The following is a 15,205-nucleotide window of genomic DNA, read 5'->3' as shown; positions in this document are numbered from 1 at the left end:
ACATTTATCATATTGATGATACACTCATATAAAAACAGAGAATGTCAGTTCTAAAAGAAATTTTGCTAAACTAGTCTTTATTTTCTCTTATTATTACACAAGGAAACCAAGCTCAGAAGTTAAATGATTTGCCAAAAGTCAAATATTAGTGGCCAGAGCTATGACTAAATGCAAGAAAACAAAGAAGTTATTTAATTTACAAAAATTATTTAAGTTACTAAATAATTCAGTATTTAGTAATCTTCCTAACATGAACTGAATATAAGCAGACTTTAAAAGCATATTTATATTATTTCAGAAATTCCCTTATATACTTACTTAATGAGATCTTTTTATATTTGTAAGTATGCTTAAAATTATATTTCTTAAAAATCACTTTTAAAATTGATTTTATTTTACAGATCACATGGAAAAAACCTGCCACACTAAAATACAGACCAAAATGTATTATTGTTTTGACCAAAACTGACAAGTCTGCAAATTATTTTTTTTAATGAAGGAAAGAAACCCCACTAACCTCTGTTTTTCAGTTTCCGCTTTTATTTCCTCTGGAAAGGAAAAAGCATACATTAGAACACTTGACAACAGAAAGATCTTTAAGTAATTTGATTACAGGTTATGTAACCTAATTTTAAATTTTTATAACAAATTGGGAAGTATACAAATTCAAGAAACAATTAAATACTAAAATTCTATTGCAGCCAAACATATTATACAAATAATTTTATATAATAAAGCAGGAAATATAAATGAACAGTAAGAATAGGTATAAATGCAGATTACTAATTCCCAAAGCATTTCTTTTTCTCAAAATAGGCTTTCTTTTTTCTTTTTTGGTCAAAGAACTATGTACATTAAGCAACCTTGTACTCAATGATGCAGCTGAAGTGAAAAATTCATTCTACAACTACCAAACTGTAATAAATCACAGATTTGTTCAGTACATCCTTGGATGGAAGGCCTTAAATATTTCCTAAGGAGATTAAATATTCCTTCTCTTTATTTTTTACTACCTAGTTGCTTAGCAGCTTTGTTCCCCCCCCCTGACAGTACAAATACAAACTTCAAAATAATACTTATGTGAATACTTATAAAACAGTGGTTCTCAAAGTGAGGTCCTAGGGCCAGCAGCATCAACATAACCAGGACCGACAGCAGACTTACTGAATCAGAAACTCTGAGTGTGGGGTCCTAAAATCAGTGTTTTATGAAGCCTTAAAGGGGATTCTCATATACCACAAACAAGTTTATGAATCAATACTATAAAGTGGTTAAAAGAAACAAGGGAAAGACAGGTGGTTTTCAGCCCTTGTCCAGTCATTTATTGTACTTCTAAGACTTCTTAGAGTAGTATTTGAGTCTATGCTGAAGAGGAATTCCTTTTCAATTTTCTCAAAATATAATGAATGTCCAGTAACACAGTCTTTGGGAAAACTCTCTATTTTAATAAATTAGAGCTTGCTTCAGGTTGGCCTTCGATAATACAATCAAGAAGTAATCTAATTAATTCTCAACTATTAAAGAAAAAATCTCAGAAGGAAAAAATTAAAGCAACAAATTAAAAAGTAGCAAACTCAACCTAAAAACCACAAAATGCTTAATTGTGAAATATTTTCCTGTTAGAGTCAGAATCATAACAAGATAACCACAAGCAGCAAACTCTTTCTGACAATGCTCTGGAAATACCAGACAATGAACATATACAACACTGAATGTGATAAGAAAAACTGTATCTTATTGCTTCATTCTTGAAGTGAAATGAGATAAAAATTGGGTGCTGGAATTGTTTGTTTAGGGACACCTAGGGTTTTTTAAACTGTGTAGTCATAGCCCTTTGGAATACTTTATTGGAATTCTATCAGGAATTATTCCCTCTAGCAATTAACTCTCCCTATCCCTTCAGAACCATTTTTATGAATATTTGTTAAAATCTTAGGGACAAAACCACTGCATTATATATAGAAGAAAAGGTTAAAATTAGAGAAAATTGGTCACTGTGAATTAATATAGGTATAGACTTTAAAATATTTTGAAATAAATGTTTTATTCTTTTCAGGTACATTAAATGACTGGAACTAAGTTGACACAGCTAAAGAACTTGTTTAATGAACAGAAATGAATGACTAAAAAATAACTGATTATGTGTAAGTTATATACCTGATTTCTTAAGTACATTAAAAATTCCCTCTTTATTTTTACTATCAATTGCTTAGCAGTTTTGTTTTTCTCCACTGATGGTACGAAGATAAACTTCAAAATAATGCTTATGTGAATTCAACAAATTCTATTACCTATACATTATGAATGATTTATCTATCTTTCATTACATAATCTTGTTTCATATTATAGTAGAATTTGCAGAGCAACATTTACTCAATGCAAACTAAATTGGTAATCTAATGAAAGACCTTGAAGTCAAATGAATAGTTTTTAATAAACACACTAGAACTTCCATATCCCAAGTGTTATCTCCTTCAAAGCAGTAACTTGGGAGGTTATACATCAATTATCATAATACTGCCAGTATTCAAAATATTTGTAGAATTCACTGTTTGCAGTTCTTTCCTGCCCACTTGCTTTTTTTTTTTTAATGAATCACCTCACAGAAGGAAAAATCTCTAGAAAGATAGTCAAATTGTAACCACCAATTAATCACAAGTGGCATGGAGCCAAGAATGGTAGGTGACTACAAAAGTTCTTAACGTCAGTGCTTCTGTGAACCACCTTATATTGTGTGTATACAAGCACTATTTTAGAAAAAGAGCACATAACTCTCATTGGATTCCAAAGAAGTGTGTAACCCAAACTATAGAAATGATATAGGATCAATTAAGAACAGTGATTTGGATCACTTATGGCAATATATATGAAAGCACTTAAAATTTCTAAAATATTACATAAATGTACAAGCAAGGGATTGCTTTGAAAAATAACATTCCTTTGGATGTATATATTCTGCTAGGTTTATTTTTTCAAATCCAATCAAGTGACTTTAGAATCACCTTTCATTATTTGAAGACCAGGAGACAGAGTGGAAGGCTGTATTTACAAAATGGTCACTATATTATCTCCATTCCATTTGCCTTTATGCAAGTGCCCTTGCCACAACTCCACCAAGACGCAGAGACCCTCCCCTTGAATCTGGACTGTCCTTGGAAATCCATTACACCCAGTAGAATGCAGTGGAAGTGACCATGGACAACTGCCAAGATTATGTCAGAAAAGGCCAAACAACTCCCGCCTGATTTTTTTGGAACATAACACCCACTCTTGTAACCCAATGGCCATGATGTAAGAAGCTCCAAGCTACATAAAAACCACATGTAAGTGATTCATTCAACAATCCCAGCAGAGCCCTGTTTTCAAGTCACCACAATCTGGGCGTCAGACATGTGAGTGAAGAAACCTCCAGAGGATTCCAGTTCCCACATTCACATCTCCCCCAGTCATCTGAGTCTTCCCAGCTGAGGCCCCAGACACTGAAATGACAACATGTCCCATCTGAATTCCTGACACACAGGTAATCTGTGATCATAAGAAAATGTTCACTGTGTTACACTACTAACTCTTACATGGTTTACTACACAGAAACAAATAACTGGAACAGAAAGAGTTAAGGAGGCTTCAGGAGGTTTGAAGTAACTCCCTTACAAATGGGAGAGAGATCTGAGAAGCATGAAAGTACTGCCAGGAAAATGAAGTTTTGCTAATGTTCCTAGAATTTCGATAAGGAAACCAGATGGTTAAGAGGTATCATGCTTAATAAAATGCAGCTAGAACTTGTTCCCAAAACCAATCCTCCCATAACATGCTTAGCCTCAGAATTGCAGGTTCTATGCAAAATTAGTTTGCAAAATTATGACTAAACCATATATAAAAATGATTTCTGTTGAAATAGAAAGTAATTTAAAACAAAATATCAGAGGGTTCCAGTCAAGATGGCAGCGTAGGTGGAAGCTGCACTCATGTCCTCCCATGACCCCATCAAAATTACAACTAAACAGACAAATCAACCTGCTTAAACCATCCGAACACTAGCTGAATAGAAAGGAAGGATATACAGAAGAAACTAGGTTGAGACTAGTAGGAAGGGGAGAGGCGTGAAAGCTGTCCCCACAACCACCTGTGTCATTGAGAATCTAGAGTGATATTTCAGCTGCAAAGGTGTTCCCTGAGGAAAGAGGGATATCAGCCCCACACCTGCTCCCCAGCCCGGAACAGCAATATCGGGAAGAGGAGCCCACCGAAACTCAGGGGGGATTCTATCCTGCAGGGTGAGAGAAAAGGCTACTAGAAACCCAGGCCCCCTCTTAAAGGGACAACACACAAATTCTTGCCCATAGGCACCCACCCTGGATTACAGCAGAGGGTGCCAGAGTCATAAAGGGAGAGACTGAGCTATGTGGCATCAGAGCTAAGGCTGGAAAAATAACTGCCAATGTTCCTCTGTTGAGTCCTCTTACCAAAGGGCCCACAGGTACCACCTTTCCTGGTTTGGGTCCTTCCCCCACATGGCATTAGTCTGGTGAACTCTACTAGCTTCAACCTGAGGACTCAGAGGCCCTGTCCTACCCAACTCCCAAAGCCTAAGGCTCTGTTGGCAGCAACCATCCTGGGCCTGTGCTGTGTCCATCTTTTAGAAAAAACCTCTCAAGGACTTCAGGTCAAGTTGGAGGAGGTGGCCAGAGACATACAGGGAGAAACTGAGTTGCGTGGATTCAAGGAACTGAATGACAACTTCAACAGAGATAGCAAGCATAAAAAAGGACATAAAAGCCATAAAAAAAGAACTAGTCAAAAATGAAGAATACAGTAACAGAAATGAAAAAACACACTAAAAGGAATCAGTGACAGATTAGAGAAATAGAGGACTGAATCAGTAATTTGCAGGACATAGTAGTAGAAAACAACCAATCAAAGCAGAAAAAGGAAAAAAAATTATACAAATGGAATATTTAAGGAATCCATGGGACAACATCAAGTGTAACAATATCTGCATCATAGGGGTACCAAAAAAGAGAGCAAGAGATTGAGAACCTATTTGAAAAAACAATGGCTAAAAACTTCCCTAACCTGGTGAAGGGTAAACAAAAAACAAAAACAGAAGTCTAGGAAGTGCAGGGAGTCTCAAACAAGATGTCAAAGAGGCCCACACAGACACATCATTATTAAAATGGCAAAGGTTAAAGCCAAAGAGAGAATCTTGAAAGCAGCAAGAGAAAAACAGTCACCTACATGACAGCTCCCAGAAAAACTGTCAGCTGATTTCTCAGAAGAAATTTTTCAGGCCAGGAGGGAATAACTCAACAAATATTCAATCATGAAAAGCAAGGACATACAATCATTAGTACTCTACCCAGAAAGACTATCATTTAAAACTGAAGGAAAAATGAAGAGCTTCCTAGATAAGAAAAAGCTTAAGTTAATTACCACTAAACCAGGATTACAGAGATGTTAAAAGAACTTCTTTAGGAAGAGAGAAACAAATATGAATAATAAAATGAAAATAACTATACGTAAAGGAATTAAATGCTCCCATCAAAGACAGGGTAGCTGAATGGATAATAAATAACACCATATATACACTGTCTACAAAAAAAAAATTGAGACTTCCGGCTAAGAAGGAGGCATGGGTAGATACACTGTGCCTCCTCATACAACCAAAAGAAAGACAACAACAAATTTAAAAATAAAAAACAACCAGAACTGACAGAATTGAACTGTATGGAAGTCTGATAACCAAGGAGTTAAAAAAGAAACAATCATCCAGACTGGTAGGAGGGGCGGAGATCGGCAACCATGCAGAGAGGACTCACAGCAAGGTGGCAGCTGAAGGACCAGGGTGGGTAAGATGGCAGCTAATGGACTGGGTAAAGCAGCGGCAGGGGGAGCAGTTGGTCCCATATTTGCATGCAGATAAACCTGGAGGAACAACTGGGGAGTGAGACAGACTGCACAACCCAAGGTTTCAGTGTAGGGAAATAAAGCCTCAAACCCTCTGACTGAAAAGACCTGTGGGGGTTGAGGTGGCAGGCAAAAACTCCCAGCCTCATAGGAGAGTTCCATTGGAGAGATCCACAGGATCCTAGAATGAACACAAACCCACCCATCAGGGAATCAGCACCAGAATGGCCCAATTTGCTTGTGGGTAGCAGAGGCAGTGACTAAAAGCTGGCAGAGGACTGAACAAGTGGCACTAGTCCTCTCAGAACCCTCCCCCACATACAGTGTCACAACACAGCAACACGGTTTGCCCCACCCTGGCCAATACCTAAGACTCTGCCCCTCACTACATAACAGGCCCGCCGAGACAACAACAAAAATGGCCCAAATGAAAGAACAGATCAAAGCTCCAGAAAATATACAACTAAGCGATAAAGAGGAAGCCAACCTATCAGATGCACAGTTCAAAATACTGGTAATCAGGATGCTCACAGAATTGGTTAAGTATGGTTGCAAAACAGAGGAAAAACTAAAGGCTATGAAAAGTGAAATAAAGGCAAATGTACAGAAAACCAACAGTGACAGGAAGGAAACTGGGACTCAAAGCAACAGTGTGGACCAGAAGGAAGAAATAAACACTTGACCAGAACAGAATGAAGAAACAAGAATTCAAAGAAATGAGGAGAAACTTAGAAACCTCCGGGACGACTTTAAATGTTCCAACATCTGAATCATAGGGGTATCAGAAGGAGAAGAGGAAGAGCAAGAAATCAAAAACTTATTTGAAAAAGTAATGAAGGAGAACTTCCTCAAGCTGGCAAAGGAACTAAACAGACTTCCAGGAAGTCCAGGAAGCCCAGCGAGTCCCAAAGAAGTTGGACCCTAGGAAGCACACAGCAAGGTACACCATAACTACATTACTGAAGATTAAAGAGGAGAGAGTCTTAAAAGTAGCAAGAGTAAAGGAGATAGTTACCTATATCTACAAAGAAGTTCCCATAAGACTTTCAGCTGCTTTCTCAAAAGAAACCTTACAGGCAAGAAGGGGCTGGAAAGAAGTGTTCAAAGTTATGAAAGGCAAGAACCTACACCCAAGATTACTCTATCCAGCAAAACTTTCATTTAGAATGGAAGGGCAAACAAATGCTTCCCAGATAAGGTCAAGCTGAAGAAGTTCATCGTCACCAACCCCTTATTATATATAATGTTAAAGGGAATTATCTAAGAAAAAGATCAGAAATATGAACAGTAAAATGAAAACAAACTCACAACTATCAACAACAAAACCTAAAAAAAATATGAAAACAAAGACAAACTAAGCAAACAACTAGAACAGGAAAAGAACCACAGAAATGGAGATCACATGGAGGGTTATCTGTGAGGAAGGAGAGGAGGGAATGAGGGAAAAGGTACAGGGAATAAGTAGCATGTATGGTAGGTGTAGAAAATAGACATGGGAGGTTAAGAATAGTATAGGAAATGTAGAAGCCAAAGAATTACAGATATGACCCAAGGACATGAACTAAGGGTGGGGGTGGGGGGTGGGAGAAGGTGTGCAGGGTGGAGGGGAATAAACGGTGGAAACTGGGACAACTGTAATAGCATAATCAATAAAATATGTTTTTAAAAAACAAACAGATGAAAAGATGCACACAGAATAAAACTAAAGGACTGAAAGGGATATTTGATGCAAATGAACACAAAAAAAGCAAGGGTAGCAACAGTTATAATGACAAGACTTTAAAAACAAAGGCTATAATAACAGACAAAGAAGGATATTACCTAACGATAAAGGGAATGATCCAACAAGAGGATAACCCATATAAACATTTATGAACCCAACACAGGAGCACTTAAATATATAAAGCAAATATTGATGGACATAAAAGGAGAGGTCAACAGTAGAGAACTTTTACATCCTATAGATATTAATGGATAGATTTTCCAGACAGAAAAATCAACAAGGAAACTTACTTGAAAAACTGGACCAGGTGGATTTAAATTACACTTTTAGAATATTTCATCCCAAAGCAGCAGCATATACATTCTTTTCAAGTGCAAAGGACATACTTTCCAAGATAGACCACATGTGAAGCCACAAAACAAGTCTCAATGAATTTAAGACTGAAACCATATTAAGCATCTTCCCTGACCATAATATGAAACCTGAAATCAGTTACAAAAATACCCCCCTGAAAAACACACAAACAAATGAAGGCTAAACAATATGTTCCTAAACAATAAATGGGTTGATAGTGAGATCAAAAAAGAAACCAAAAGATTCCTTGAGAAAAATGAAAATATAACCATCCAAAATCTATGAGACACAGTGAAGCACTCCTAAGAGGAATATTTTTACCAATATGGGCCTACCTCAATACATGAAAAATTTCAAATAATAAGTCGAACCTTATATCTAAATAACTAGGATGAAAAAAAACCCCAGCAAACAAAGCCCAAGTAAGAGGAAGGAAATAATAGTGGTAAGAGTGGAAATAAAATAGTCTAAAGAAAATTTCCAAAGATGAATGAAACCCAGAGCTGATTCTTTAAAACTATGAAGGTTAAAAAACTTTTAACTAGTCTCACCAAGAAAAAAGAGAGAGGACTCAAATAAGTAAAATTGGAAATCAAATAGGAAAAGTAGTAACTGACTCCATAGGAATACAAAGAAATATAAGAAAATACCACAATCAGTTGTATGCCAACAAACTGGACACCAGGAAGAAATGGATTAATTCCTAGAAACATACAATTTTCCAAGACTGAGTAAAGAAGAAACAGAGAATCTGAATGGACTGACTACAACCAATGAAATCAAACCAGTAAATAAAAGATTCCCAACAAGTGAAAGTCCTGGATCAGATAGTTTCACCAAACATTCAAAGAAGTAACACCTATCCTTCTCAAACTAGTCAAAAAAATTCAGGCCAGCATTATCCTGATTCCAAAAGCAGACAGAAAAATTACAAAAAAAAAAAAAAAAAGGAAGGAAGGAAGGGTATTTGGGCCAATATATCTGATGAACACAGATACAAAGAACCTCAACAAAGTATCAGCAAACCAAATTCAGCAATACATCTTTTAAAATCACATGCCATGATCCAGTGGAATTTATTCCTGGAATGTAACACTGGTAAAATATCCACAAATAAATCAATATGGTACACCATATAAACAAAATAAAAGATAAAAATCATATTGTCCTATCAATAAATGCACATAAACCATTTCACAAAATAGAGCACCACTTATTATAAAAACTTGCAGCAAGGCAGGAATAAAGGAAACATAACTTAAAATACTTCATAAAGTCTATATACGACAAGCCCACAGCTAACATCATAGTCAACAAAGAAAAACTAAAAGGGGACTTCCACCAAGATGGAGGCATAGGTGGAAGCACTATGCCTTCTCACACAACCAAGTTTAAAAACAACAAAGTTTTAGCAACAAAAATGCAGCCAAACCACAGAAAATTGAACTATATGGAGGCCTGACAACAACGAACCCTTCAGCCAAACCGGTAAGAAGGGTAAAGCCAGCAGCAGAGCAGGGTCGGGCAGGAAAGATCCACTGGACCGACCTGGGCGCTCAACCCAGGCACACCGGCAGCTGTGGGCGGATCCCAGGTGTGGAGTAGCAGCAGGTGGACCCACTGAGGGCACAAGGTGGTGGATTCACTGAGGGCTGACCACGGTCACACATTTGCGCGCAGATAAACCGGTGAAGGAGCAAGCAGTGAGACAGACTGTGCAGGCCCCAGTGGCAGGAAGCAGCAGAGAGGACCGCCATTGTCCCTCTATGACCCCGCCCCCACATACACCATCACAAAATAGCGACCTGGGTGGCTCCGCCCTGGTGAACACCTAAGGCTCCACTCCTCATTCATAACAGGCACGGACAGATCAAAACATGGCTCAAGAACAACTCAGAGCCCCAGAGCCCATAAATCTAAGCAATGAAGAAATAGCCAAACTTTCAGATGCACAGTTCAAAACACTAGTCATCAGGATGCTCACAGAACTGGTTGATTTTAGTCACAAATTAGAGGAACAAATGAAGGCTAAACTAATTGAAATGAAGGGAAATGCACAAAAAAAACAATAGTAATGGAAAGGAAACTGGGACTCAACTCGAAGGAGTGGACCAGAAGGAGGAAAAAAAAAAAGACCAAACAGAAAAGGATGAAAAAACGAGAATTGAAAAAAATGAGGAGAGGCTTAGGAACCTTCAGGACATCTTTAAACATTCCAACATCCAAATTATAGAAGTACCAGAAGGGGAAGAGGAACAGCCACCAGTGGAAAACTTATTTGAACAAATAATAAAGGAGAATTTCCCCAATCTGGCAAAGGAAATAGACTTCCAGGAAATCCAGGAAGCTCAGAGAGTCCCAAAGAAGTTGGACCCAAGAAAAACACACCAAGGCACATCATCATTACATTAGCCAAGATTAAAATGAAGGAGAGAATCCTAGAAGCAGCAAGAGCTAAGGGGACAATCACCTACAAAGGAGTCCCCATCAGACTGTCAGCAGATTTCTCAAAAAAGACCTTACAGGCAAGAAGGGGCTGGAAAGAGGTATTCCAAGTAATGAAAACCAAAGACCTACAACCAAGATTGCTCTATCCAGCAAAACTTTCATTTAGAATGGTAGGACAGATAAAGTGCTTCTCAGATAAGATCAAATTCAAGGAGTTCATCATCACCAAGCCCTTATTATATGAAATGTTAAAGGGACTTATCTAAGAAAAAGAAGATAAAAGGCATGAACAGTGAAAGGACAGCAAACTCACAGTTATTAACAACCACACCTAAAACAAAAGCAAACTAAAAGGACAGCTAGATCAGGAGTGGAAACATAGAAATGAAGATCACATGGAGGGTTGGCAACAGGGGAGTGGGAGGAGGAGAAGGGGGGAGAAGGTACAGAAAATAAGTAGCACAGACAGTAGATAGAAAATTGATGGGGGGGCAAGAATAGTATAGGAAATATAGAATCTAAAGAACTTGAGACACATAGTCATAAACTAAAGGGGGGTTATGGTGGGGATGGGGGCGGTAGGGTGGAGGGGAATGAAGGGGGGAATAGAACAACTGTAATGGCATAATCAATAAAAAATAAATTTAAAAAAAGGAAAAAAAAGAACTTGAGACACGTGGTCATAAACTAAAGGGGGGGAATGGTGGGGGAGGGGGGTGGAGGGGAATGAAGGGGGGAATAGAACAACTATAATGGCATAATCAATAAAATATATTTTTAAAAAAAGAAAAAAGAAAAACTAAAACCGTTTTCCTTAATATCAGAAATAGAGACTTCCGCCAAGATGGAGGTATAGGTGGATGTGCCGTGCCTTCTCACACAACCAAGTTTAGGGACGACTAAATATTAGCATCAGAAAACACAACCAGAACACGGAAAATTGAACTTTTCGGAAGTCCATTAACAACAAATTCTTCAGCCCGACCAGTAAGGGGCGAAACCAGCATCTCGTGAGGGGTTGCACAGGAGGACTCCGGTCGGACGCGACCCAGGCGCGGAATCCAGACGCACGGGTTCCAAACCCAGGATTGGACCTAGTGAGCCACCGAGCAACCCACCGGGTGAGCGACTGCTGAGGAGACAGTGGGGAGGCGGTGCTGCGTGTTGGCTGCGGTTGCCTATCTGCGGGCGAGCGGACAGGCGAGGGAGTGGGCGGTTGGACCGGGGCCCGGCGGTCCCCGTGGCCTGCGGCAGTAGAGGGCGCCGCCATTTCCCCGCTCTGACCACGCCCCCCACATACAGCGTCACAACCCAGCGACCTGGGAGTCCAAGGCGCCGCTTCTCACATTTAAAGGGCCAGAACAGACCAAAAATGTCACAGGAAGACCTCAAAGCCCCAAAGATAAATCTAAGCGACGAAGAAATAGCAAAACTCTCAGACGCACAGTTTAAAACACTGGTCATCAGCATCCTCACAGATCTGGTTGATTATAGCCACAAATTAGAGAAACATATGAAGGCTAAACTAAGGGAAATGAATGGAATTCCACAGGAAACCCATAGAGATGAAAAGGAAACTGGGACTCAAATCAATGGAGTGGACCAGAAGAAACCAAATAATGGCCAAACAGAAAAGAGTCAAGGAGCAAGAATTGAAAGAAATGAGGAGAGTCTTAGGAACCTCCAGGACATCTTTAAACGCTCCAATATCCGAATTATAGGGGTACCAGAAGGGGGAAAGACACAACCACCAGTGGAAAAACTATTTGAACAAATAATAAAAGAAAATTTCCCCAATCTGGCAAAGGAAATAGACTTCCAAGAAATCCAAGAAGCTCAGAGAGTACCAAAAAAGTTGGACTCAAGAAGAAACACACCAAGGCACATCATAATTACATTAGCCAAAATTAAAATGAAGGAGAGAATCCTAGAAGCAGCAAGAGCTAAGGGGACAATCACCTACAAAGGAGTCCCCATCAGACTGTCAGCAGATTTCTCAAAAGAGACCTTACAGGCAAGAAGGGGCTGGAAAGAAATATTCCAAGTCATGAAATCTAAAGACCTACAACCAAGATTGCTCTATCCAGCAAAACTTTCATTTAGAATGGAAGGACAGATAAGGTGCTTCTCAGATAATATCAAATTCAAGGAGTTCATCATCACCAAGCCCTTATTATATGAAATGTTAAAGGGACTTATCTAAGAAAAAGAAGTTAAAGAAACATGAACAATGAAAGAACAAGCTCACAGTTATTAACAACCACATCTAAAACGAAAGCAAACTAAAAGGACAGCTAGATCAGGAGTGGAAACATAGAAATGAAGATCTCAAGGAGGGTTAGCAACAGGGGAGTGGGAGTAGGAGATGGGGGAGAAGGTACAGAAAATAAGTAGCATAGACAGTAGATAGAAAATAGATGGGGGGGGGCAAGAATAGCATGGGAAATATAGAACCTAAAGGACTTGAGACACATGGACATAAACTAAAGGGGGGTAATGGTGGGGATGGGGGGGCAGGGTGGAGGGGAATGAAGGGGGGAATAGAACAACTGTAACAGCATAATCAATTTTAAAAAATAAATTAAAAAAAAAAGAAAAGGAAAAAAAAAGAAATAAAACAAGGATGTCTACTTTCACCACTTTTATTCAACATAGTATCAGAATCCTAACCACAACAATCACAAAGGGGAAAAAGTATCTCAATTGCAAAGGAAGAAGTAAAACTGTCATTTGCAGATGATGTGATACTGAATTTACAGAAATAATCCTAAAGATTCTACAAAAACACTACTATAACGGATAAAATGATTTAGGTAACATAGAACAAAATAAATATTCAGAAATTGATTGCACCTTAACACACAATGTGTTATCAGGAAAAGAGATTAAATAATCCCATTTACAACTGTATCAAAATAACCCCTAGGAATTAATTTAATCAAGGAAGTAGAAGGCCTATACTCAGATAATGATAAGATGTTGAAGAAACTTAAAAACACACAAATAAATGGAAGTACATAGTGTGTTCATGGATACAAAAAATTAACATCATTAAAATGCCCATTACAATCAAAGTAATCTATAATTTAATGCTGTGCCTATCAAAATACCAATGAAATTTTTCACAGAACTATAACAATTAAAAGTTATATAGAACCACAAAAGACCCCTGAATAGCCAAACCAATCTTGAGAAAAAAGAACAAAGTTGTAAGTCTCATGCTACCTAATATCAAACTATACTAAAAGGCTATAGTAATCAAAACAGCATGGTACTGACATAAATAGAGACAAAGATAAATGCAACAGAAGAGAGAGTCCAGAAATAAACCCATGACTATACGAACCATTAATATATGAGAAAGGAGTAAAGTATATATAAAGGGGTAAAAGCAGTCTCTTTATTAAACACTGTTGGGAAAACTGGACAGATACATGCAAAATAAATGACACTAGACTACATACTTAAACCATACACAAGAATAAACTCAAAATAGCTTAAAGACTTAAATGTAAGATTTGAAACCATAAAAACCTAAAAGAAAACACAGGCATTAAGATGACAATTCTCTCAGCAGTATTTACTTCTGATAGATACTCCCTCAGGCATGGGAAGTAAAACAAAAAATGAACAATTGGACTACATCAAATTAAAAGTTTTGGCACAGCAAAGGAAACCATCAACAAAATGAAAAGACAATTTACTGATTGAGAGAAGATACTCACCAATGACATATCCCATCAGGGATGTATCAACACCAAAAACACAAACAAACCTAATTAAAAAATGGGGAAAGAATCTCACATTCTCCAAACAGGACATACAGATGGCTAACAGACATAGGAAAAGATGCTCAACATCACTAATCACCAGAGAAATGCAAATTAAAATCACAATGAAATTTCACCCCACACCTGTCAGAATGGCTATCACCATAAATCAACAAACAACAAATGCTAGTAAAATACAGAGAAAAGGGAACCCTGGTGCACTGTTGGTATAAATGCAAATAGTTTAGCCATTATGGAAAACAGCATGGAAGTTCCACAAAATTTAAAAATAGAACTACCTGATAAACCAGCAATTCCACTTCTGGGTATAAGATGTCTGTCCAGAAGATACCCAGCCATATAATATGAAAAAGAGATAATGAAGATATAGGATACAAGAAACACTGTACTTAGGACAATGACGCCTCAGTCCCCTTCAAAGCAGGCACCTTGGGACCTCACACAGTTCTCCCAATTGCCACTACCTGCCCCATCATATTTTCTTGAACCTCATTGATGGTCTGAAATCTCTTTCCCTTTCAAAGTTGATTTTAGCTTTGGAAAAAGCCAGAAGTCACAGGGCACCAAATCTGGGCTGTAGGGGGTCTGAGTCACTTTGATGATTAGTTGTTTCACCAAAAAACTCTGCATTAAACCTGAGGCATGAGCAGGTGCACTGTCATGATGAAACTGCCAATCACCAGCTGCCCACAGCTGCGGACTTCTGAATCATTCAAACACTTTCCATGGAGGAATGTTCAAGCTTAATGCAAAATTTGATGCACACTCATTGCTCTACTTGCTCAGACATTTTGAATGCGACAGCCACACAGTACACATGCTCATTCAATGGTGTCTACTGCCCCCAATGACTAGTACAGTGAAGGTGTCACTGTTCACACACACACATTCCAGTCCACTCTCCTCGGCTGCCAGGTTACATTGATGTCATGCACACCATTCTCATTACATTAACGACGGCTGGACTTTTCCTGGAGAGACTATA

General features: G+C 38.3%; 1 protein-coding gene across 3 annotated transcripts in view; it reads right to left on the bottom strand.

The window, feature by feature from the left end:
* Positions 1-15,205, bottom strand: part of ARFGEF1 (ADP ribosylation factor guanine nucleotide exchange factor 1) — a 106,549-nt gene that overhangs the window by 74,184 nt on the left and 17,160 nt on the right. For all 3 annotated transcript variants that reach the window (XM_053661015.1, XM_037148904.2, XM_037148903.2), the window contains exon 2: positions 518-548. In XM_053661015.1, the coding sequence (XP_053516990.1) occupies positions 518-548 (31 nt within the window). The remainder of the gene's footprint in view (positions 1-517; positions 549-15,205) is intronic.

The sequence above is a fragment of the Artibeus jamaicensis genome, unplaced genomic scaffold, assembly GCF_021234435.1.
Source record: "Artibeus jamaicensis isolate MK-2021 breed Jamaican fruit bat unplaced genomic scaffold, CSHL_Jam_final scaffold_916, whole genome shotgun sequence".
Taxonomy (NCBI): Eukaryota; Metazoa; Chordata; class Mammalia; order Chiroptera; family Phyllostomidae; genus Artibeus; species Artibeus jamaicensis.
This window is presented reverse-complemented; position numbering and strand designations above follow the sequence as displayed.